The sequence below is a fragment of the Oncorhynchus nerka genome, linkage group LG27 (genome assembly GCF_034236695.1).
Source record: "Oncorhynchus nerka isolate Pitt River linkage group LG27, Oner_Uvic_2.0, whole genome shotgun sequence".
Lineage (NCBI taxonomy): Eukaryota > Metazoa > Chordata > Actinopteri > Salmoniformes > Salmonidae > Oncorhynchus > Oncorhynchus nerka.
This window is the reverse complement of record NC_088422.1, coordinates 30511138-30536592: the sequence shown is the minus strand read 5'-3', so window position 1 is coordinate 30536592 and position 25455 is coordinate 30511138. Positions and strand designations below refer to the sequence as shown.

At 43.0% G+C, this 25455-nt stretch overlaps 1 protein-coding gene across 1 annotated transcript in view; it reads right to left on the bottom strand.

Moving 5' to 3' along the window:
- Positions 1 to 9064: 9064 nt before the first annotated feature.
- LOC115111566 (calcineurin-binding protein cabin-1) overlaps positions 9065 to 25455 on the bottom strand; it is a 59877-nt gene continuing 43486 nt past the window's right edge. Inside the window, 5 exon segments of the mRNA XM_029637726.2 lie at positions 9065 to 10757; positions 11071 to 11273; positions 11382 to 11537; positions 12711 to 12981; positions 20013 to 20087. Coding sequence (XP_029493586.2) covers positions 10605 to 10757; positions 11071 to 11273; positions 11382 to 11537; positions 12711 to 12981; positions 20013 to 20087 — 858 coding nt within the window. The 3' untranslated portion in view covers positions 9065 to 10604.

Genomic DNA, 25455 nt, shown 5'->3' with positions numbered 1-25455 from the left:
AACCAGTTAGGCAAGTTGAGAACAAGTTCTCATTTACAATTGCGACCTGGCCAAGATAAAGCAAAGCAGTTCGACAGGTACAACGACACAGAGTTACACATGGAGTAAAACAAACATACAGTCAATAATACAGTATAAACAAGTCTATATACAATGTGAGCAAATGAGGTGAGAAGGGAGGTAAAGGCAAAAAAGGCCATGGTGGCAAAGTAAATACAATATAGCAAGTAAAACACTGGAATGGTAGTTTTGCAATGGAAGAATGTGCAAAGTAGAAATAAAAATAATGGGGTGCAAAGGAGCAAAATAAATAAATAAATTAAATACAGTTGGGAAAGAGGTAGTTGTTTGGGCTAAATTATAGGTGGGCTATGTACAGGTGCAGTAATCTGTGAGCTGCTCAGACAGTTGGTGCTTAAAGCTAGTGAGGGAGATAAGTGTTTCCAGTTTCAGAGATTTTTGTAGTTCGTTCCAGTCATTGGCAGCACAGAACTGGAAGGAGAGGCGGCCAAAGAAAGAATTGGTTTTGGGGGTGACTAGAGAGATATACCTGCTGGAGCGTGTGCTACAGGTGGGAGATGCTATGGTGACCAGCGAGCTGAGATAAGGGGGGACATTACCTAGCAGGGTCTTGTAGATGACATGGAGCCAGTGGGTTTGGCGACGAGTATGAAGCGAGGGCCAGCCAACGAGAGCGTACAGGTCGCAATGGTGGGTAGTATATGGGGCTTTGGTGACAAAACGGATTGCACTGTGATAGACTGCATCCAATTTGTTGAGTAGGGTATTGGAGGCTATTTTGTAAATGACATCGCCAAAGTCGAGGATTGGTAGGATGGTCAGTTTTACAAGGGTATGTTTGGCAGCATGAGTGAAGGATGCTTTGTTGCGAAATAGGAAGCCAATTCTAGATTTAACTTTGGATTGGCGATGTTTGATATGGGTCTGGAAGGAGAGTTTACAGTCTAACCAGACACCTAAGTATTTGTAGTTGTCCACGTATTCTAAGTCAGAGCCGCCCAGAGTAGTGATGTTGGACAGGCGGGTAGGTGCAGGTAGCGATCGGTTGAAGAGCATACATTTAGTTTTACTTGTATTTAAGAGCAATTGGAGGCCACGGAAGGAGAGTTGTATGGCATTGAAGCTTGCCTGGAGGGTTGTTAACACGGTGTCCAAAGAAGGGCCGGAAGTATACAGAATGGTGTCGTCTGCGTAGAGGTGTATCAGAGACTCACCAGCAGCAAGAGCGACCTCATTGATGTATACAGAAAAGAGTCGGTCCAAGAATTGAACCCTGTGGCACCCCCATAGAGACTGCCAGAGGTCCGGACAGCAGACCCTCCGATTTGACACACTGAACTCTATCAGAGAAGTAGTTGGTGAACCAGGCGAGGCAATCATTTGAGAAAACAAGGCTGGCGAGGCAATCATTTGAGAAACCAAGGCTGTCGAGTCTGCCGATGAGGATGTGGTGATTGACAGAGTCGAAAGCCTTGGCCAGATCAATGAATATGGCTGCACAGTAATGTTTCTTATCGATGGCGGTTAAGATATCGTTTAGGACCTTGAGCGTGGCTGAGGTGCACCCATGACCAGCTCTGAAACCAGATTGCATAGCAGAGAAGGTATGGTGAGATTCGAAATGGTCGGTAATCTGTTTGTTGACTTGGCTTTCGAAGACCTTAGAAAGGCATGGTACGATAGATATAGGTCTGTAGCAGTTTGGGTCAAGAGTGTCCCCCCCCTTTGAAGAGGGGGATGACCGCAGCTGCTTTCCAATCTTTGGGAATCTCAGACGACACGAAAGAGAGGTTGAACAGGCTAGTAATAGGGGTGGCAACAATTTCGGCAGATAATTTTAGAAAGAAAGGGTCCAGATTGTCTAGCCCGGCTGATTTGTAGGGGTCCAGATTTTGCAGCTCTTTCAAAACATCAGCTGAATGGATTTGGGAGAAGGAGAAATGGGGAAGGCTTGGGCGAGTTGCTGTTGGGGGTGCAGTGCTCTTGACCAGGGTAGGAGTAGCCAGGTGGAAAGCATGGCCAGCCGTAGAAAAATGCTTATTGAAATTCTCAATTATGGTGGATTTATCAGTGGTGACAGTGTTTCCTATCTTCAGTGCAGTGGGCAGCTGGGAGGAGGTGTTCTTATTCTCCATGGACTTTACAGTGTCCCAGAACTTTTTTGAGTTAGTGTTGCAGGAAGCAAATTTCTGCTTGAAAAAGCTAGCCTTGGCTTTTCTAACTGCCTGTGTATAATGGTTTCTAGCTTCCCTGAACAGCTGCATATCACGGGGGCTGTTCGATGCTAATGCAGAACGCCATAGGATGTTTTTGTGTTGGTTAAGGGCAGTCAGGTCTGGGGAGAACCAAGGGCTATATCTGTTCCTGGTTCTAAATTTCTTGAATGGGGCATGTATATTTAAGATGGTTAGGAAGGCATTTAAAAAAATATCCAGGCATCCTCTACTGACGGGATGAGATCAATATCCTTCCAGGATACCCCGGCCAGGTCGATTAGAAAGGCCTGCTCGCTGAAGTGTTTCAGGGAGCGTTTTACAGTGATGAGTGGAGGTCGTTTGACCGCTGACCCATTACGGATGCAGGCAATGAGGCAGTGATCGCTGAGATCTTGGTTGAAGACAGCAGAGGTGTATTTAGAGGGGAAGTTGGTTAGGATGATATCTATGAGGGTGCCCGTGTTTAAGGCTTTGGGGGGGTACCTGGTAGGTTCATTGATAATTTGTGTGAGATTGAGGGCATCAAGTTTAGATTGTAGGATGGCTGGGGTGTTAAGCATGTTCCAGTTTAGGTCGCCTAGCAGCACAAGCTCTGAAGATAGATGGGGGGCAATCAGTTCACATATGGTGTCCAGAGCACAGCTGGGGGCAGAGGGTGGTCTATAGCAGGCGGCAACGGTGAGAGACTTGTTTTTAGAGAGGTGGATTTTTAAAAGTAGAAGTTCAAATTGTTTGGGTACAGACCTGGATAGTAGGACAGAACTCTGCAGGCTATCTTTGCAGTAGATTGCAACACCGCCCCCTTTGGCAGTTCTATCTTGTCTGAAAATGTTGTAGTTTGGAATTAAACATTTCTGAATTTTTGGTGGTCTTCCTAAACCAGGATTCAGACACAGCTAGGACATCCGGGTTGGCAGAGTGTGCTAAAGCAGTGAATAGAACAAACTTAGGGAGGAGGCTTCTAATGTTAACATGCATGAAACCAAGGCTATTACGGTTACAGAAGTCATCAAAAGAGAGCGCCTGGGGAATAGGAGTGGAGCTAGGCACTGCAGGGCATGGATTCACCTCTACATCGCCAGAGGAACATAGGAGGAGTAGAATAAGGGTGCGGCTAAAAGCAATAGGAATTTGTCGTCTAGAACGTCTGGAACAGAGAGTAAAAGGAGGTTTCTGGGGGCGATAAAATAGCATCAAGGTATAATGTACAGACAAAGGTATGGTAGGATGTGAATACAGTGGAGGTAAACCTAGGCATTGAGTGATGAAGAGAGAGATATTGTCTCTAGAAACATCATTGAAACCAGGAGATGTCATTGCATGTGTGGGTGGTGGAACTAATAAGTTGGATAAGGTATAGTGAGCAGGACTAGAGGCTCTACAGTGAAATAAGCCAATAAACACTAACCAGAACAGCAATGGACGAGACATATTGACATTAAGGAGAGGCATGCTTAGTCGAGTGATCAAAAGGGTCCAGTGAGTGGAGAGGTTGGTTGGGGATCACGGCGATTTAGACAGCTAGCCAGGCCATCGGTAGCAAGCTAGCATAGGATGGAGGTCTGTTGTTAGCCACCTCTTGCGTTCTGTCAGTAGATTAGTGGGGTTCCGTGTGGTAGAGGGGATTAATCCAAATCACACAACAACAAAAAAAATAAAAACAATAGATATAGTTATAGAGGCCCAAGAAGAAACATAATAATAATAAAAATAAATTGTCCGATTGTCTATTCAGATAGCAGCCGGTAAGACAGCTAACGGTTAGCAGGCCGCAGATGGGCGTTCAGGTAACGTCGCGACGGAGGAGCCAGCCGGATCTCCTTCGGGTAGATAACGTCGGCAGTCCAGTTGTGAAGGCCCGGTGGGGCTCCGCGTAGGCAGTAAAACGGGTCCGGATAGGTGACTGCAGCCCAGGAGTGATTGATGGAACTCAGGAGTGATTGACGGAGCTGGCTAGCTCCGGAATAATTGATGTTTGCTCCGGAATCGACGAAAGCCGATAGTCACACGGATAGCAGCTAGCTAGCTGTGAGATCCGGGTATGAATGTCCAGAGAGCAGTTGAAATCCAGGGACATGGAGAGAAAAATTGGTCCGGTATGTTCCGTTCCGAGCCGTACAAAACTGGCGATAGATTTTCGAGCTAAAGGATAGCTGATGACCACAAACCGTGGTGACCACAAACCGTGGTTAGCTGAATACTAAAGATTTGCCAGTAAAGAAGCTAACTAGCTTCTGAACTAGCTTCTGATTAGCTTCTGGATTAGCTTCTGGGCTAGCTCCTGGCTAGCTTCTGGCTAGCTTCTTGGAGTTTCTGGCTAGCTTCTGGCTAGCTTCTTGGAGGATTACAGATTTGAGGTAAATAATACTTTTTTATAAATATAAATTGGTGAGGCGGGTTGCAGGAGAGTGTTTTGAAGATGAGTTGATGGAAAATAAAAATAAAATGTATGTGAAAAAAGTTGTAAATATATATATATACAGGACACGACAAGACGAGGACAAAAGACGTCTGAACTGCTATGCCATCTTGGTACTTGGAAAATGACAAAAGCAGAATTATGTTTTGACACATTTTTCCAAATGAATTCAAAATTATAAGCTGAAATGTCTCGAGTCAGTAATTATTCAACCAATAAATAAGTTCAGCAGAAAAAAATTGCTGAACAACAAGTCACATAATAAGTTGCAATAATAGTGTAACATTATTTTTTCAATCCGGAATCCAAGATGGCGTAGCAGTCAGACGTCTTTGTCCTGTCGTGTCGTGTCCCTTGTATCTATAGTTTCTTACATATTTTAAATAAATCTGTGATAATCGAAAACTTCAACAAGCATTTCTCAACGGCTGGCCATGCCTTCCTCCTGGCTACTCCAACCTCGGCCAACAGCTCCGCCCCCACCGCAGCTACTCGCCCACGCTTCCCCAGCTTCTCCTTTACCCAAATCCAGATTGCAGATGTTCTGAAAGAGCTGCAAAACCTGGACCCATACAAATCAGCTGGGCTTGACAATCTGGACCCTCTATTTCTGAAACTGTCCGCCGCCATTGTTGCAACCCCTATTTACCAGCCTGTTCAACCTCTCCTTCGTATCATCTGAGATCCCCAAAGATCCCCAATGATTGGAAAGCTGCCACAGTCATCCCCCTCTTCAAAGGGGGAGATACCCTGGACCCAAACTGTTACAGACCTATATCCATCCTATCTAAGGTCTTCGAAAGCCAAGTCAACAAACAGATCACTGACCATCTCAAATCCCACCGTACCTTCTCCGCAGTGCAATCCGGTTTCCGAGCTGGTCACGGGTGCACCTCAGCCACGCTCAAGGTACTAAACCATATCATAACCGCCATCGATAAAAGACAGTACTGTGCAGCCGTCTTCATCGACCTGGCCAAGGCTTTCGACTCTGTCAATCACCTTATTCTTATCGGCAGACTCAGTAGCCTCGGTTTTTCTAATGACTGCCTTGCCTGGTTCACCAACTACTTTGCAGACAGAGTTCAGTGTGTCAAATCGGGGGCATGAGGCAGTCTCTATGGGGGTACCACAGGGTTCAATTATCGGGCAGACTCTTTTCTCTGTATATATCAATGATGTTGCTCTTGCTGCGGGCGATTCCCTGATCCACCTCTACGCAGACGACACCATTCTGTATACTGTGGGGCAAAAAAGTATTTAGTCAGCCACCAATTGTGCAAGTTCTCCCAATTAAAAAGATGAGGCCTGTAATTTTCATCATGGGTACACTTCAACTATGACAGACAAAATGAGAAGAAACAAAATCCAGAAAATCACATTGTAGGATTTTGTAATGAATTTATTTGCACATTGGTGGAAAATAAGTATTTGGTCAATAACAAAAGTTTCTCAATACTTTGTTATACCCTTTGTTGGCAATGACAGAGGCAATGACAGAGGTCTAAGGGACTTACAGCTGTAATCACTGCCAAAGGTTCTTCGATAAAGTATTGAATCAGGAGAGTGAATACTTACGTAAATGAGACGTTTCTGTATTTCATTTTCAATAAATTTGCTAAAATTCCTACAAACATGTTTTCACTTTGTCATTATGGGGTATTGTGTGTAGATCAGTAATATGTATATACTTTTTTTGTTTTACTTAATCCATGCTGAATTCAGGATGTAACAACAAAATGTGGAATAAGTCAAGGGGTATGAATACTTCATGACTGCACTGTATGATGTTCCTAATCAGTACATCTTAAAGATGTTTGAACAATAAGAACACAGGATAAATTATTATTGATCTAGTGACAACACTCCCTTTTTCCTCTGCAAAACACACGAAAATATGAAATCAGTGTGAATTCCCTCAACTAGAAAATGTGGAGTCAGTGAAGCTCTTCAGGATTTGTTTCAAATGTAATGTTTTGGTAAACTACATTTTCATTCTATGGCTGAACATAGATAATATAGGTACAGTTTAAGTCGGATGTTAACATACACCGTAGCCAAATACATTTAAACTTTTTTATTTTTACATTTTTTTTTTTTACAATTCCTGACATTCAAGCCTAGTAAAAATTCCCTGTCTTAGGTCCGTTAGGATCACCACTTTTATTAAGAATGTGAAATGTCACAATAAAAGTAGAGAGAATGATTTATTTCAGCTTTTATTTCTTTCATCACATTCCCAGTGGGTCAGAAGTTTACATACACTCAATTATTATTTGGTAGCATTGCCTTTAAATCGTTTAACTTGGGTCAAACGTTTTGGGTAGCCTTCCACACAATAAGTTGGGTGAATTTTGGCCCATTCCTCCTGACAGAGCTGGTGTAACAGTCAGGTTTGCAGGCCTCCTTGCACACACCTTTTCAGTTCTGCCCACAAATGTTCTATAGGATTGAGGTCATGGCTTTGTGATGGTCACTCCAATACCTTGACTTTGTTGTCCTTAAGCCATTTTGCCACAACTTTGGAAGTATGCTAGGGGTCATTGTCCATTTGGAAGACCCATTTGTGACCAAGCTTTAACTTCCTGACTGATGTCTTGAGATGTTGCTTCAATATATCCACAATTTTCCATCCTCATGATGCCATCTATTTTGTGAAGTACACCAGTCCCTCCTGCAGCAAAGCACCCCACAACATGATCCTGCCACCCCCGTCCTTCACGGTTGGGATGGTGTTCTTCGGCTTGCAAGCCTCCCTCTTTTCCTCCAAACATAACAATGGTCATTATGAACAAACAGTTCTATTTTTGTTTCATCAGACCAGAGGACATTTCTCCAAAAATGTACAATCTTTGTCCCCATGTGCAGTTGCAAACCATAGTCTGGCTTTTTTATTTTTGGAGCAGTGGCTTCTTCCTTGATGAGCGGCCTTTCAGGTTGTCTTTAGGACTCGTTTTACTGTGGATTTCCTCCAGCATCTTCCAGCATCTTCACAAGGTCCTTTACCGTTGTTCTGGCATTGATTTACACTTTTTGCACCAAAGTATGTTTATCTCTAGGAGACAGAATGCATCTCCTTCCTGAGCGGTACGACAGCTGCGTGGTCCCATGGTGTTTATACTTGCGTACTATTGTTTGTACAGATGAACGTGGTACCTTCAGGCGTTCGGAAATTGCCCCAAGGATGAAGCAGACTTGTGGAGGTCTACAATTTTTGGATGATTTCTTTTGATTTGCCCATGATGTCAAGCAAAGAGGCACTGAGTTTGAAGGTAGGCCTTGAAATACATCCACAGCTACACCTCCAATTGACTCAAATGATGTCAATTAGCCTATCAGAAGCTTCTAAAGCCATGACATCATTTTCTGGATTTTTCCAAGCTGTTTAAAAGGCACAGTCAACTTAGTGTATGTAAACTTCTGACCCACTGGAATTGTGATATAGTGAATTATAAGTGAAATAATCGGTCTAAAGAATTGTTGTAAAAATTACTTGTGTCATGCACAAAGTAGATATCCTAACCGTCTTTCCAAAACTATAGTTTGTTAACAAGAAATTTGTGGAGTGGTTGAAAAACAAGTTTTAATGACTCCGATCTAAGTGTATGTAAACTTCCAACTTCAACTGTAGGCACTTAACTTATTCCTGCTGACAGACAGAGAGAGGTTGAAACACTGAAGAAAGAAATCACTTACCAACCCCCTCTGCCTGATCAAGGCATGGAGAAGACAGATCTCACTATTTCAAGGGATGGGGAGCACACATTTGGTCCACCTCATAACAAAATTCAAATGTAGCTTTCCTTGCAAAGGGGTAAATGACAAATTCACAGCACTTTATAAGAAACTTCTGGAAGTTATCCCACCGTGTCTGGGACTTCACACAAGTGTGCAAGCTCTTTGACTAAAATATCAGAGCGGGACAAGGTGCCGTCTCAACATGACTGATACACAGGGGACACGTTGGCAGAAAAATGGACACTTTGCCACAGATCGTTTTGTTTAGGCGAAACTTGACTTGAGATTGTAGTTTGTAGAACGTGACATTGAGCTGGTCTTGCTAACAGATTGAAACTATATACAGCCATTACAACAAATACATTACCATTATAGCTGCCGGGGCTTGAAGTTCAAACTTAACCTAAATATGGAAATAAACAGAACATTTCAGTTCAAAACACCAAGGAATGAAAATATGTATTAAAAGAAATTGAATGGGATCTTAAGCACTTACAAATTTCAAAAATATTGTACGAATTATAATTCATAACATATGATATACGAATTGGTTAACGTTGTACACGATTGGGCACAATTTTCAGGGACCCGTTTTGGCTTGTGAGGGCTACATTCAAAACTACTGGCTGAAATTATACAGCCAGTATAATTAAAGAGCACCAAGACCAGATAAAAGCGTATCACGTATATTTTTGGTTTGTGACATCTTTAATGTGGCAAGTTAATATGTAAAGAACAACAACTCCCCAGCCTGTGCCAAGGTTTAAGGAAGAAAAACCTCTCAGCCATTATACATTCCCATAAGAAGCTCAGCAGCAGAAATACAAAACAGTATTTTACACCAAAAAATACAAACATCCATTTACAGGTAGGTAGTCAGTCAAGCAAGACTTGTTCGGGCAATGTCCTTTACAATTATTTCTTCATAATTTCTTCCTTTTTTAAAAAGTCTTCTAAAGACAATTTACAAGAAACATATGGTAAATATCCTTTTTATAGAAACAATCTGTAAAAAAACAAAAACAACATTCTATTGTCGTCCTCTGAGTTGACATAGAATTTAAACATATTTACCAAGGCATTTTCTCTGAATTAGGAACATCCACACTTGACCCCAATGGTAAATAAACACCTGGACCGCGTAAGAGTTGCTTCATTTGAGAATATGTTTTAAATGTGATATGTACAAAAGCTAATTCAGACTAATCCAAACCATCACTTTGTCTATTATTCTGAGCAATGCTGGTGACAGGACCTCTTCCTGGTAAAGAAGGGTCCTCCAAGCTACAAATCCCCAGAGAAACAAAAGGACTAAATCAAACAAGACTTGATAGAATAGAGTTGAGTACAAAAATAGAACATGAACAAGAGACAAATCAAAGACATCCCACTTGGAAGTGTAAACATATCCAATCTGCTACAGGTTATTAGGCTTTGGAGAAGTAGGGTCCTCAACATTGCTTTAGGAGCCCTATATAAAACTCTGGTTTGCAGTCCTCATTAAATCTTAGTGTCCATGAAAATGCAGGTCACATACAAATGTGGATTTCTTGCCGTTCAGATTCTTATATCAATGTGTATGGATAGAAGTTGGCTGGCACCTGTGATATGTTGCCATGGCACATTTCATCGTGTTGAAGCACCTCAGTGTGGGATGTTGCATTCCAACAACAAGGATTTAGCTGCAGTTGAAACATACAGTAAAAGCAGGCCAAATTCTAGTCCCCATTACGTGTGAAAGATGTATAAATCACAGCCAATGATGCCAACTGCATTGCATGCGAAGAATGTGTCTACAAAGCAACAATCCACCACCAATTCTGACCATTTAACTTACAGTAAAAGCGTAGATCATCATTCTACACCTTTTCCCATTTTCATGTGAAAGACTATGGAGAGCTTGGTTAGCTGACAGGTGTGATAAGTGTAAATGGTACTTAGCAAAATTATTGTTAAACGAAAAACATCCCCAGTCATCCAGTGTCAAGAGCTGAACATTGCGCATTTGCACATTTTCACTTCAAGAGCTTTTTTCCATTAAGACAGCTTGAAATTACAAGATAGACCAACTGCACCAACACAGAGACACTAACTGCAGTGACATGTACCATTCCATCTTTTCAAGACAAGGGAGGAAGTGGAGGGGCTTGATGGTAGTCAGGTCCAGCTCCAAGGAGTGGCCTGGGTTTGTTCAGTCTTGTAGCAGTGGCTCAGATGTCCATGTAATCATCCTCCTCATCCCCATCGTCTGATTCACTCTCCAGAGAGGACTCCTGGCTGGAGGTCTCCTGCACCTCCAGGGCCGGCTGGCTCAGCGTCTCCTTCTTCACTGTGGCCGCTGACTGGGAGGACAGGATCACGTTCTGCACAGGAACAGGAGCAGAGAACAGGAGGGTTTAGTTTCACTGACAGACAGAGTGAGAAGACGGAAGGTTGCCAGAAAGATAGATAGGATAGAAAGAGAAATAGATAGGACAGGGAGAGAGAGAGAGATAAATAGATAGGAGACAGCGATAGGATAGCGAGAGAGCGATACATAGATAGGATAGGGAGAGAGAGATAAATAGATAGGAGAGAGCGATAAGATATAGATATATAGGAGAGAGAAAAATAGATAAGAGAAAGGGAGAGAGAGAGAGAGAGAGAGAGAGAGAGAGAGAGAGAGAGAGAGAGCACCTTGAGTCTCTGCTTGGTTTCCTCTGAAATACTTCCTTTGGGGGAGAGCAGGGTGGGAGTAGGCGGGGTGACGGTGATCTCCGGGGGGAACTTGGTGACGGTGGAGGGGATGAAGAGCTTTGGCATGTTGGGGGGGATGCGTGAGCGGATACGACTAGGGTCCGACATCTTGGACTGCTCAATGCTGCCATATAGCTGCTGGTCTAAACAACAGGAGGTAGAGACAGATGGGACAGAGGAACATTAACAACTTCTCACATGGATCCGCCCCTTATTGGAATTCTTACTTGGTAATTCCTGGTTGTTCTTACCTGAGCAAGGTTGTGTGGCACTACAGGAAGCAGGCTCGTCATGGTACCAGCCTGCAGCCTCCTGCCCTGGGGACACAGTGGCCAACTTCATTTGTTGGCAAAGATGAGACTCCTGCTGTCTGTAGGACAGTCCCTCTGGGGGCTCCTCACGTTCCTCTGGAGAAATACAACCACATCACCTGTCACAATCCATACAGCATTCAAAACACATACACCAGCACAGTGAAGAAAGACAAGATGGCAGGCTCTCACTCATACTTCTGGGGTTGACAGAATAACCCATTTCAGACTGATTCAGTATGCAGTGCACTATACTATAGCAACAATGTTTGCAATGACCAACATTAACATGAGCTTACTGGAAGACACATTTCATTTTTAATGCACAGACAAACAAAGCCACTGATTTCAAACAGTGCTCCAGGCTGCCATAACAGATCTCACAACGAAAAGTGGAGGAAAATAGGAAATACGAGGGAAAGTAATGCCTCAGCCTGCCTGCGAGATCCTCATGTAGCATCGTTCAGTAGCGCTCGCAGCCCTGCCAGCATATACAATCATCCACTCTCTCTCTCTACCCGACCTCTTCATTCAGGTTGCCTGGGAAACCATTAGTAGATTTCAGTGTCAAGCTTCCTGATGCTGAGCATTGATCTCCTAAACCTCACGTGTGCGCACTCATGTGGATGATACCCTCCTTAAATATTCAATGTACTCAACAATCAGGACGGTAAACTCCTGATCGGTAAACTCCTGCATCATCAGAAGAACAGTGTTCCCGGGTTAAAGACATATCATTATTTCAAACACTTCCATCTGTAAGTGTCAAATGTACTATGTACTAGGGAGACATTAGTGACTTACTAAACTAGAAATTCAATATTCAACCAGGTCATGATGTACAGAAGTTACATAACACAGCTCTGGGTGGGCAAGTGTGCCCCTTGCTGGCTGGCTATCTAATTACACAGAGACAGAGACAAACAGAGAGCGAAAGAAACAGAGCGAGGGAGAAAAGCTCTGACAGTTTAATCTGTCCTCCTCCACTAGAGAAGCAGGTACAAAGCAGGGAATCATCAACTGCAGATACAACACAGTGAAAAAAACAACAGTTTGTAGCTAACTTACTGTGGCTGTTACAAATCTATTCACGTTACAATATATTCTCCAAAGAAGATCCACACAATTTTAATGAAATGCTTGATGAACTTATCCTCTTTGTAGCAGCATATTTTAAACACATTCTTTTTTATCAGACCAGTGTAACAGGCAGTGTTACTGTTGTGTTTTATGAAATGTACTGCAAGAGGAGGGAGGAAAGAAACTGACCTGTTTGGGGGTGGAAGGCCATAGTTGAAGCAGGGTGGATAGGCAGGGGGGCTCTCCTGTGCTGGGGCTGACAATGCTCGTGGGAGCCGCTGGCTGGAGGTCTGGGCACCTTGCCAAGGGGCTCGTACTGGAGTTTGGCTTGGCTATCCTGGACAGACAGGGGGTGGCAGGCAGCGTGACTGAGCAGGACCGGAGTGGGCAGAGAGGCAGGGAAGAAGATGTCGCGGTGATCCTTGGAGTACTTAGGTGTTGTCGGGGCATCACTGGCAGACTGATAAAGATAAAGACAGAGTGGCAGTAAGGAGGAGGAGCCTGACGGAGTGCCCATCTGCAGTAGAATCTTCTTTCCCCTATACATAGAACCGCAGTAGAAACAGTTTGAGTCATTATAACCAACACCATCTCACTGTTCACACAAAAAAAATGACCTTCATTGCAATTACACTGACTTAACGCTAGAGCGGTGTCCTGTGGAGGTCTGAGGCTTACTTTTCTGTGTGGAACCTGTAATGTGTGGAGTCAGACTGGGCAAGCATGCAGGCCGCTGGAGGGGGATCTGCCACCACAGGAACACAACTCCAGGACTCCACCCCCCGACCCTACCTGCCACTCTCCCATGTGTGTTTATGAGGACTACTCATAAACACAAGACCTGCACAAACAACCTGTGACAAGAGCCACCCTGCTCCCACAGCTGCTGTCATGGCAACTGGAAGAACACAGCCAATGGAAAATGGCATGAATACAGTTTCCGTTCGTTTTTCCCTCAAATAGGAAAGCTTTAGACTGAACGCCACGGACACATTGGATAGCTGGGAAGGAGGAATTCGAGGCAGGGCACTGATAATGATTTACAGCAGTAGTAAAGCTAATCAAATGAAGGTAAGAAGTCAGAGGGTCAGTGTAATTTCATCTCACTTTAAAGAGTCAAACCAAATGAATGCACAAGATGGAGTATAGATGATTTTCTATAATCTTATCATGACTCATGTCCAGGTTAAAGTTGGAATCCATTGCGGATGAAACTGAAACGTCCATTTGCTATATTACAATAACAAAGATATTACTTCAAACACCGAACGCGGTTTTATTCTCTCGGACATCATTTCATGCGAGATAGAAGAGGATGTACTAAGACTTGTTTAATTTATTACTTTGCCGAATGTTCATCTCCTTTTCAAAAACAAAACAAAAACAATAACTAATGTGCCTGGGGGGCGATTCACTGGCACAGTTTCACCTTTAAGGTAACATGACTATCAGGTTGCCACACAACACAAGGTTAGTCTGGATCAGTCAACTGATCTACCAATAACATAGCTCACTTGGTATTTTTCTCAGAATCCCACTGCAGGGATTTATAGTCAAATCCTGCTCCGAGTTGTTTATTACGAGGCTCCATGAGGGATTCACACAGGCTTCAACAAACCAACCAACCAGACCTCCAGCTGCAACAGGCCCACATCTCAGCTCAACACAGACCAACAGCAGCTCCTACAGGGTTCCATTGCTAGCTTTGAATTATACATAAAAGGAACACAATAAAGACCGTTTGCTCTGGGAATAAGTACCTGAGAGCACTGCAGCAGACTCTTCCGTGTAGCCTAGTTGTTGTTTCCACCATTCATTGAGTATCATATCAAGACTGCTTACAGCCAGGCTGGTTTCAAAGTGGGTGGTCCCTTCTGCAATTACTGAGATGGGGTTTAAAAAGCAGCTTATCAGTTCTGTGTATGTCATCTCCTGTTCTGATAATATTTGAATTAAGTTATTGCCTCTCCAAGTTATCTTTACTCCAAATAACTTAGTTCAAGGGCTGTCATTGTTTCTTTGAGACCTGAAGCTCCATATTCTTCATCGACTTTGGCAGGTGGCACTGAAGGCTTTGAGATGTGACCTGACTTCTTGGTAAGGAGGACAGAGTGCAAATGAGACCAAGGCCACCCACAAAATGTTGCAAATTAGTCCCAAGTAAATGGATGGGTGAAACAGCAAGATATTAAAAAAGAATCCTGTCAATACACGACTAGCAGATCCTCCCACCCACATGAGTAACAACCAGGCCCCTGCAGGGGAGTTGCTTAGCCTTATGCCAACCTCCTCTTTCCAGGTGTCAGCTCTGTCTCAAAGACCACATAGCCCAGCAGTACAATAACTTTGATACATTAACAATGGCAACTCATTATAATTGTGAGTGTCTAGATATAAACTCATTATTTTCAGGCTCAGTAAAATGTAATCTCTATACACAAGAGAGGGCTCACAGTGGGCTCAATCGGTTTGGTGATTAGTCATCTAGATTTGTGCACCTGAGTGAGCATAAAGTGGGTAGGTGGCAGGGAGCAGAGGATCACCCCAAACACAGTCATTTTCTGCTCTGCTATATTAGCCCCATATACATGGTCTTCAGAAAGTATTGATAGCCCATTACTTATTCCACATTTTGTTTTGTTACAGCCTGAATTCAAAATGGATCACTTAAAATATATATATATCTACACATACAATACCCCATAATGACAAAGTGAAAACATGTTTTAGAAATGTTTGCAAAAATGAAATACAGAATCTTCACAATACAGAATCAGCCAATACAATACGTTAAAATCACCTTTGTCATCGATTGCAGCTTTGAGTCTTTCTGGGTAAGTCTAAGAGCGTTCCACACCTGGATTGTACAGAATTAAAATTCTTCAAGCTCTGTTAAGTTGGTTGTTGATCATTGCTAGACATCCATTTTCAAGTCTTGCCATTGATTTTCAAGCCGATTTAAGTCAAAACTGTAACTTCGCCACTTAGGAACATTCAATGTCGTCTTGGTAAGCACCTCCAGTGTATATTTGGCCTTGTGTTTTCCTCTAGGAGGACGGTGCTTAGCTCTATTCCGTTTATTTTTATCCTAAAAAACTCCCTAGTCCTTGTCAATGACAAGCATACCCATAACATGATGCAGCCACCACCATGCTTGAAAATATGATGAGTGATACACCGTGACACGTTGTGTTTGCCCCAAACATAACGTTTTGTATTCAGGACATAATTTCTGTGGCACATTTTTTTGCAGTTTTACTTTAGTGCCTTATTGCAAACAAGATGTATGTTTCAGAATGTTTATTCTGTACAGGCTTCTTCTTTTCAATCTGTCATTTAGGTTAGTATTGTGGATTATCTACAATGTTGTTGATCCATCCTCAGATTTCAACTATCACAGCCAAACCATTCGCCTCATTGTGAAATCCCTCTCTGGCAACGGAGTTAGGAAGGGTTCCTGTGTCTTTGCAGTGACTAGGTGTATTGGTACACCATCCAAAGTGTAATTAATAACGTCACCATGTTCAAAGGGATACTCAAATTCTGCTTTTATATTTACCCTTCTACCAACTACCAACTTCTTTGCGAGGCATTGGAAAACCTCCATGGTCTTTGTGGTTGAAATTCACTGCTCGACTGGGGGACCTTACAGATAATTGTATGTGTGGGGTACAAAGATGAGGTAGTCATTAAAAAATCATGTTAAACACTATTATTGAGTCCATGCAACTTATTATACAACTTGTTAAGCAAATTGGTACTCCTGAACTCATTTAGGCTTGCCATTTACTGACATTTCAGCGTTACATTTTTTTATCAATATGTAAACATTTGAAATTATGGGGTATTGTGTGTAGGCCAGTGGCACCAAATCTCAATTTAATCCATTTTAAATTCAGGCTCTAACAAAATGTGGAAAAAGTCAAGGGGTGTACTTTCTGAAGGCACTGTATTGGGCCTTACAAATAACAACCACTAGAAAAGTAACTAGACCTTGAATAGAAACAACAATGTCAACTCAATCTAAAACATGGATTAGTGAGAAGAATCACATGGGAAACCTAGATGTGGTGTGATAAATGGGACACACTGATGACAACTGACCACATGCACACTGTTATGAAACCATCCTGCTTGGATCCAGCATCAAAAGTCTTATCTACATTATGACTTATGATGCACACATACACAGAGCCTTTATAAGGCCATGATCACAACCCTTATCTGTATACATTTGGCTAAATAACTGTCAATTGTGAGCTATAGTAGCCTACCCATCGTTTTCTCCCTTTAGTATGCCGTACAGTGGTTTACATTACTGAGACAACAGGATGAGAGACCTTAGCCGGATGTGGAGGCAGTGGGATGGGGGCTCAGTGACTACCCACAGATGAGGCAGAAGAACTGATGATTTTTATAAAGAATGTGAGAGATAAACACAAAGCTCAGCTGCAATGATTATAGGTTAGTGTGAGCATCACACAACAAAGCTATTATAACAGGCTTTTCCCCCAGTTTCACATTCAATATCACTAGCATTTTCATTTGAATTTGACTGTGTCTCGCGTCTCTGCATATGGCTGTGTTAAATTCTCCATTTAGAATTCAAAATGTACCATTTCCTTTCATGTGCAAATAAGCAATGCTGCACATATCAATGGTAATACTCAGTTCAAACCAATAACAAGTTCTGCAACCACTGTGTGAAGACAGAGGACAAAAGGGAACATTCTCACTGCACCTGGGGTTATTTTAAGCACAGGCAGGATGGTGCAGAGAAGAAAGCCCTGGGATTTACCCAGCAAGAACACAGCTCATCTTACTACAGACAGACACGACATGTTAATAGCTCACACAGTCTCACGTGCTCTATGGAAGAGAGAAGAATGTCAGTCCGTTAGGAAACTCAAAACTATGATCTAGTTGACAGCTTCTGCAGCCAGTCACTGCTGTGTTGCCCGCCCATGGCGCTCTGCAGGCTTCACAAGCTAACAGCACAGCACCCAAATAAGGGCAAACAGAACTAGCACAACTCCCCAGCAGACAGTTCAGCTAGTTATTTCCCTCAGTTAGGCAACAGAGCGAAACAAGGCTGCAGTGAATGGGTCCCAACAGCTGTCGCCTTATTGTGTCAATAAACTGAGACCCTCAATCTAAAAGGACTGTCTTTCCTATACAGTCAGAGACACTAGCAGTCAGACATTGAGTAGAGTGTATTATTTGGCATTCGAGTAATTGAAACTCAATTGACACATACAGTGCATTCGGAAAGTATTCAGACCCCTTGACTTTTTCCACATTTTGTTACAGCCTTATTCTAAAATTAATTAATTAAATAATTTCCCTCATCAATCTCCACACAATACCCCATAATGACAAATTGGAAACGTTTGCAAATGTATATATATAAAAAAAAAAAAAACTGAAATACTTTATTTACATAATTATTCAGACCCTTTGCTATAAGACTCGAAATAGAGCTCAGGTGCATCTTGTTTCCCATTGACCAACCTTGAAATATTTGGAGTCCACCTGTGGTAAATTCAATTGATTGGACATAATTTGGAAAGGCACACACCTGTCTATAAGATCCCACAATTGATAGTGTATGTATGTCAGAGCAAAAACCAACTTCGAAGGAATTGTCCGTAGAGCTCCGAGACAGGATTGTGTCGAGGCACAAATCTGGTGAAGGGCAAGAAAAAAAAAAAAAGTACTCCGCATTGAAGGTCCCCAGAACACAGAGGCCTCCATCATTCTTAAATGAAAGAAGTTTGGCACCACCAAGACTCTTCCTAGAGCTGGCCGCCCAGCCAAACTGAGCAATCGGGGGTGAAGGGCCTTGGTCAGGGAGGAGACCAAGAACTCGATGGTCACTGACAGAGCTCCAGAGTTTCTCTGTGGAGATGGGAGAATCTTCCGGAAGGACAACCATCTCTGCAGCACTCCACCAATCAGGCATTTACGGTAGAGTGGCCAGACGGAAGCCACTCCTCAGTAAAAGGCACATGACAGCCCACTTGGAGTTTGCCAAAAGGCACCTAAAGGACTCTCAGACCAGCAGAAACAAGATTCTCTGGTCTGATGAAACCAAGATTGAACTCTTTGGCCTGAATGCCAAGGGTCACGTCTGGGAAGAAACCTGGCACCATCCCTACGGTGAAGCATGGTGGTGGCAGCATCATGCGGTGGGGATGTTTCTCAGCAGCAGGGACTGGGAGACTAGTCAGGATAAAGGGAAAGATGAACGGAACAAAGTACGGAGAGATCATTGATGAAAACCTGCTTCAGAGCGCTCAGGACCTCAGACTGGGGCGAAAGTTCACCTTCTAACAGGACAACGACCCTAAGCACACAGCCAAGACAACGCAGGAGTGGCTTCGGGACAAGACGCTGAATGTCCTTGAGTGACCCAGCCAGAGCCCAGACTGCGGGATGCTGGCCTTCTGATAAACTTGGATTGGAACACAGGAGTGATGGTTGCTGATAATGGGCCTCTGTACGCCTACGTAGATATTCCATTAAAAATACAAATCAGATGTTTCTAGCTAAAATAGTCATTTACAACATTAATGTCTCCACAGTATTTCTGATCAATTTGATATTATTTTAATGGGCAAAAATGTGATTTTCTTTCAAAAACAAGGAAATGTCTAAGTGACCCCAAACATTTGAATGATAGTGTATATTTTTATAAATTTGCAAAGATTTGTGTGTAGATGAATGTGGAAAAAGTCAAGGGGTCTAAATACTTTCTGAATGCACTGTACAATGTAGTTGCAAACGGGTGCTTTGAACACAATGGAAAGTGGTTCAAAGTGGTTCAAAGATAAGTTACCTTAGGGGAAAATAGTGAAATGACACAATGTGTAGTGCAAACAGAGTAGAGGAACAGACATGTTATAACATCAAGAAATAAACAAACATGGATCAAAATGGATAACGTATCAATTTAAAAACGGTTTGTTCCCAGAAAGGAAAGAGGAAGTGACACAACAGAATGTGTCATGATTAACAATCATTGCTTTTCCGGTATTTAGTGAGTAGAGTACAGTATCATTCCCCCAGGCCACCTATCCATGGCTGACAAGTTTCAAGTAGTACGGGGGAATTATTTAGATCTAGCTTAACATCTTGCGGATGGGGAAGACAAGAAGCAATCAACCTCAAGTTTTACTTGAATTGTGGGACCACACATCCCTCGAATAGCTTCAATCAAAGCCCAGATAAATTGAAGAGAAGCCCTGGCAGTGGAATAACTTTCCAGTCAGATGAGCGGATGAAACAAATAAGAATATGATATCTGGATAATCTGGGGTAGATCAATTACTGACCAGTGCTTTGATTCAACTGGGATCATGGGATATATGGACATATTGAATGTTTACATTTGTGAGTGTTGTGTTTGTATGGGGTCCATGTACATGTAGAGTATATGCATGAAATATGCATGGCGTGTGTGTGTGTGCGTGGGCCAGGTCATCCTCCTACCTGTCGTTGTGCTGACGTGGCCATCTGTATCTGGCAGAACTTCACTGCTTGGTCCAGCGCCACATCCTCGTCCACCTGTCCACACCATGAGAACAGAGACGATCAGAGCAGAACAACACATTCTTACACCGTTCCTACAGCCCCGTTAGCACCAATGATTCAGCTCCGGATGGCTAACACATAGCAAAGGGCCTTAGTGTTTCCACTAAGCGCCACCTAAACAGCTGGTAATGTACATATTTTTGGCCAACTACTTATTTAACTTCATAAATGATCTAGGTTTCTTTTCATTTAAAATGTTCAATTTGCTAGTCATAAAAGTCCGTATAGCCTTTTCCCGGCAGGTGCCGATGCAGTCGGCTCGAGGAGCTACGTTATTTCCTCAGACCGACAGACGAGGACACGGTGTGATGTCTGTGTGATAACCAGCATCGTGTTGCTGTTTTGATGAACTGCCTGGTATTGACTGTTGCAATGCAAATTAGCGATGTTGCCGTTTGTGAATTAATGCTTTGATATTGACCTGCACTCTCTCTCTCAAAAGGGAATAACGGGTAGCAAGTTTGTATAACCTGCTTTTTGAGACCTTCTGTGTGGATTACAGTGCATTCGGAAAGCATTCAGACCCCTTGAATTTTTCCACATTTTGTTACGTTACAGCCTTATTCTAAAACTGATTCAATTGTTTTTTCCCCCTCACATAATACCCCAAAATGACAAAGCGATAACAGGTTTTTAGAAATGTTAGCAAATTTATTTAAAACTAAACTGAATAATCACATTTACATAAGTAGCCTTTAATATTTTGCTCAGTAAAGATTGTCAGATGGCTCCATATGCTTTGCTAATCAAATCACCCAGTTAATTCGTGTGCATGCACACCAGGGGAGAACGACTGCCCCCTCTCATTGAAGCGACAAAGTTCAAGGCTGACTCCGGTACTGCAGGCATTGTTTTCCGATAACAGGACACCCCATTATCGTGAATGGGAAAATGGCAATCTTCGTGGTCCATCTTTGTGTAAATAAATACATATTTTGAAGACAATCATGGTACAAATAATTGTTTGTATTACCGGCAATGCCCCTGGACCCCTTTAGACAGCCCTGGAAATACCCTGGCTGAATACTTTTTATTTATTTGGCTGGCTACTCCATGTACTTAAGGAAAACACCATAGTAATAGGAGCCGTAGTAATAGGAGAAAGTGGCCCTCATTAGGCCTCTCTCTGTGGAGGCTGTCTGCTCTCTGTCTGTCAGTCAGTAGATGTGTGCCTCTGTTTATTTTATTTAACTAGGCAATTTAGTTAACAACAAATTCGTATTTACAATGACGGCCTACCCCGGCCAAACCCGGACGACGCTCTGCCAATTGTGCGCCGCGCTATGGGACTCCCAATCACGGCCGGATGTGATACAGTCTGGATTCTAACCAGGGACTGTAGTGACGACTCTTGCACTGAGATGCAGTGCCATAGACCACTGCGCTCTGTGTGTGGAAGTCAGGAAGCTGATGCTGCTGCACATGGAGTAGCACAAATGATGGAGTACTAATGGAGTAGCACACATGAAAGTAAGCCTCCATGTTCACATATCTCTCAAACAAGCTACTTTATTATGTGGTGTTAAAAACATTTTGGTTCTGCATTGACGAACTACTGAAAGAGCTACTTCCTGTTCTTGGCACTCCTATATTGAACATAATAAATGGCTTCTGGATGTGTACCAAACTCACTAAAAGTGGCAGTAATAAAGCCTCTCTTGAAAAAGCCCAACATTGACCTGAAAAATAAAAATATGACAATATCGAATCTCTCATTCCTCTCAAAATGTTTAGAAAAAGCTGAACAGCAACTGCCTTCCCAAAGACAAATAATATATACAAAACGCTTCAGTCTGGTTTTAGACCTCATCATAGCACTGAGACTGCACTCGTGAAGGTTGTAAATGACCTTTTAATGGCGTCAGACCAAGGCTCTGCAAAGTGCTGCTTTTGACACCATCTCCACCACATTGTTTTTGGTCTACACGGACAAGTTCTAGCCGGGTTCAGATCTTATCCGTCAGAAAGATATCAGTTCGTCTCTGTGGATGGTTTGTCCTCTGACAAATCAGTTGTAAATGTTGGTGTTCCTCAAGGTTCTGTTATCAAATCTAATTGTATTTGTAACATACACATGTTTAGCAGATGTTATTGCGGGTGTAGTGAAATGCTTGGGTTTCTAGCTCCAACAGTGCAGTAATATCTCACAATTCACAGCAATACACACATCCTAAACGTAAAATAATGAAATTAAGGAACATCTAAATATTAGAATTAGCAATGTCGGAGTGGCATAGACTAAATACAGTAGAATACATATGAGATGAGTAAAGCAAATGTGACTAGTGTTCCATTATTAAAATGGACAGTGAATTCAAGTCCATGAATAAAGGGTCAGCATCCTCTAAGGTGCAGTGTTACATAACCGGGTGGAAGCTGTTTAACAGTCTGATGGCCTTGAGATAGAAGCGGTCCTTCAGTCTTTGATGCACCTGTACAGACCTAGCCTTCTGGATGATAGAGGGGTGAACAGGCAGTGGCTCGGGTGGTTGATGTCCTTGATCTTTTTGGCCTTCCTGTGACATTGGGTGCTGTAGGTGTCCTGGAGGGCAGGTAGTTTGCCCCCGATGATGCGTTGGGCAAACCACACCACCCTCTTGAGAGCCCTGTGGTTGCGGGCATTGCAGTTGCCATACCAGGCAGTGATACAGTCCGACAGGATGCTCTCAATAGTGCATCTGTAAATGTTTGTGAGGGTTTTGCCAAGACAAATTTCTGCAGCCTCCTGAGGTTGAAGAAGCGCTGTTGCGCCTTCCTCACCACACTGTCTGTGTGGGTGGACTATTTCAGATCGTCAGTGATGTTTAAGCTGTGGAACTTGGAGCTTTCCACCTGCTCTACTGCGGTCCAGTCGATGTGGATGGGGCATGCTCCCTCTGCTGTTTCCCGAAGTCCACAATCAGCTACTTTGTTTTGTTGACATTGAGTGAGAGGTTATTTTCCTGGCACCACAATCCCAGGACCCTCACCTTCTCTCTGTAAGCTGTCTCATCATTGTTGCAAACTTGATGATTGTGTTGGAGGCGTGCGTGGCCACGTAGTCATGGGTGAACAGGGAGTACAGGAGGGGGCTGAGCAGACGCCATTGTGGGGCCCCAGTGTTGAGGATCAGCGAAGTGGAGGTGTTGTTTCCTACCTTCACCAGCTGGGGGTGGCTGTCAGGAAGTCCATGACTCAGTTACACTGGGCAGGGTTCAGACCCAGGGCCCTGAGCTTAATGATGAGCTTGGAGGGTACTATGGTGTTGAATGCTGGGCTATAGTAAATTAAGACCATTTTTACATAGGTATTCCTCTGTTGATCTATTGGGGCGGTAAGCAAACTGAAATGGGTCTAGGGTGTCAGGTAAGATAGAGGTGATATGATCGTTAACTAGATTCTCAAAAAACGTCATGACAGAAGTGAGTGCTATGGGGCAATAGTAATTTAGTTCAGTTCCCTTTGCTTTCTTGGGTACAGGAACAATGGTGGACATCTTGAAGTAAGTGGGGACAGCAGAATGGGATAGGGAGAGATCGAATATGTCCGTAAACGCTTCAGCCAGCTGGTCTGCGCATGCTCCGAGGACGCAGCTAGGGACGCCGTCTGGGCTTGCATCCTTGCGAGGGTTAACACGCTAAAATGTCATACTCACGTCGGCCACGGAAAAGCAGAGTCCACAGTCCTTGGTAGCGGGCCGCGTCGGTGGCACTGTGTTATCCTCAAAGCAGGCAAAGAAGGTGTTTAGCATGTCCTGAAGCAAGACGTTGGTATCGGTGATGTGGATGGTTTTCCCTTTGAAGTCCGTGATTGTCTGTAGACCATGCCAAATACGTCTCATGTCTGAGCCGTTGAATTGCGACTCCACTTTGTCTCCATACCAACGTTTTGCCAGTTTGATTGCCTTAGGAAGGGAATAACTACACTGTTTGTATTCGGCCATATTCCCAGTCACCTTGCCATGGTTAAATGCGGTGGTTCGCGCTTTCAGTTTTGTGCAAATGCAGTCATCTATCCACTGTTTCTGGTTAGGGTAGGTTTTAATAGTCACAGTGGGTACAACATCTCCTATACACTTCCGGATATACTCAGTCACCATATCCGTCAATGTAATTCTTAAGAGGCTACCCGGAACATATTCCAGTCCAAAGATCAAAACAATCTTGAAGTTTGGATTCTGACTGGTCAGGCCAGCATTGAATAGTCCTTAGAATGGGTACTTCCTGTTTGAGTTTCTGCCTATAGGCAGGGAGGAGCAAAACGGAGTCGTGATCAGATTTACCGAAGAGAGGTCGGGGGAAGGCCTTGTAGGCATTTCGAAAAGCTGAGTAGCAGTGGTCTAATGTTCTCAGAGCGAGTGCTACAGCCGTGTTGATAGAACTTCGGTAGCGTTTCTCACATTTGCTTTGTTAAAATCCCCAGCTACAATATTGCGGCCTCAGTATATGTGGTTTCCAGTTTGCATAAAGTCCAGTGCAGTTCTTTGTGGGCTGTTGTAGTATCGGCTTGAGGGGGAATATACATGGCTGTGAGTATAATCAAAGAGAATTCTCTTGGGAGGTAATATGGTCGGCATTTGATTGTGAGGTGTTCTAGGTCACAATCACACCATTAGTAGTTAATCATGAGGGGTATGAACAAAGGATCCAATTCAGGAAAGTCGTATTCCCAGTCGTGATGTTGGCGAGTTACCACCACTTTGATATCCAAAAGTTATTTCTGGCTGTATGTAATAGCACAAAACATTTCCTGGCCTAATAATGTAAGAAATAATACAAAAAAATAATAATAATACTGCAAAGTTGCTTAGGAGCTGGAAGCAGAGCTGCCCTATCTGTCAGCGCCATCTAACGACCACTATTTTCATTATATATTCTACCTCTTGGTGATGTCCCTCGGAAACACAATGTCAACTTTCACTGCTATGCGGATGACACACAGCTGTACATTTCAATAAAACATGGCGAAGCCCAAAAATTGCCATCACTGGAAGCCTGTGTTTCAGACATAAGGAAGTGGATGGCGGCACATGTTTCACTTTTAAACATAGATACTAGATCTAGGACCCAAGAAACAAAGAGATCTGCTGTTGGATCTGAAAATTAATCTTGATGGTTGTACAGTATCAAATAAAACTGAAGGAAATCAGGGTTACTCTGGACCTGATCTATCTTTTGACTAACATATCAAGAATATTTCAAGGGCAGCTTTTTTCCCAGCTTCATAAAAACAAATATATATTTACTTTTTGCTCCAAAATAATGCAGAAAAGCTAATCCATGCTTTTGTCACTTCTAGATTAGACTACTGCAACACTCTACTCCCCGGCTACCCGGATAAAACACTAAATAAACTTCAGTTC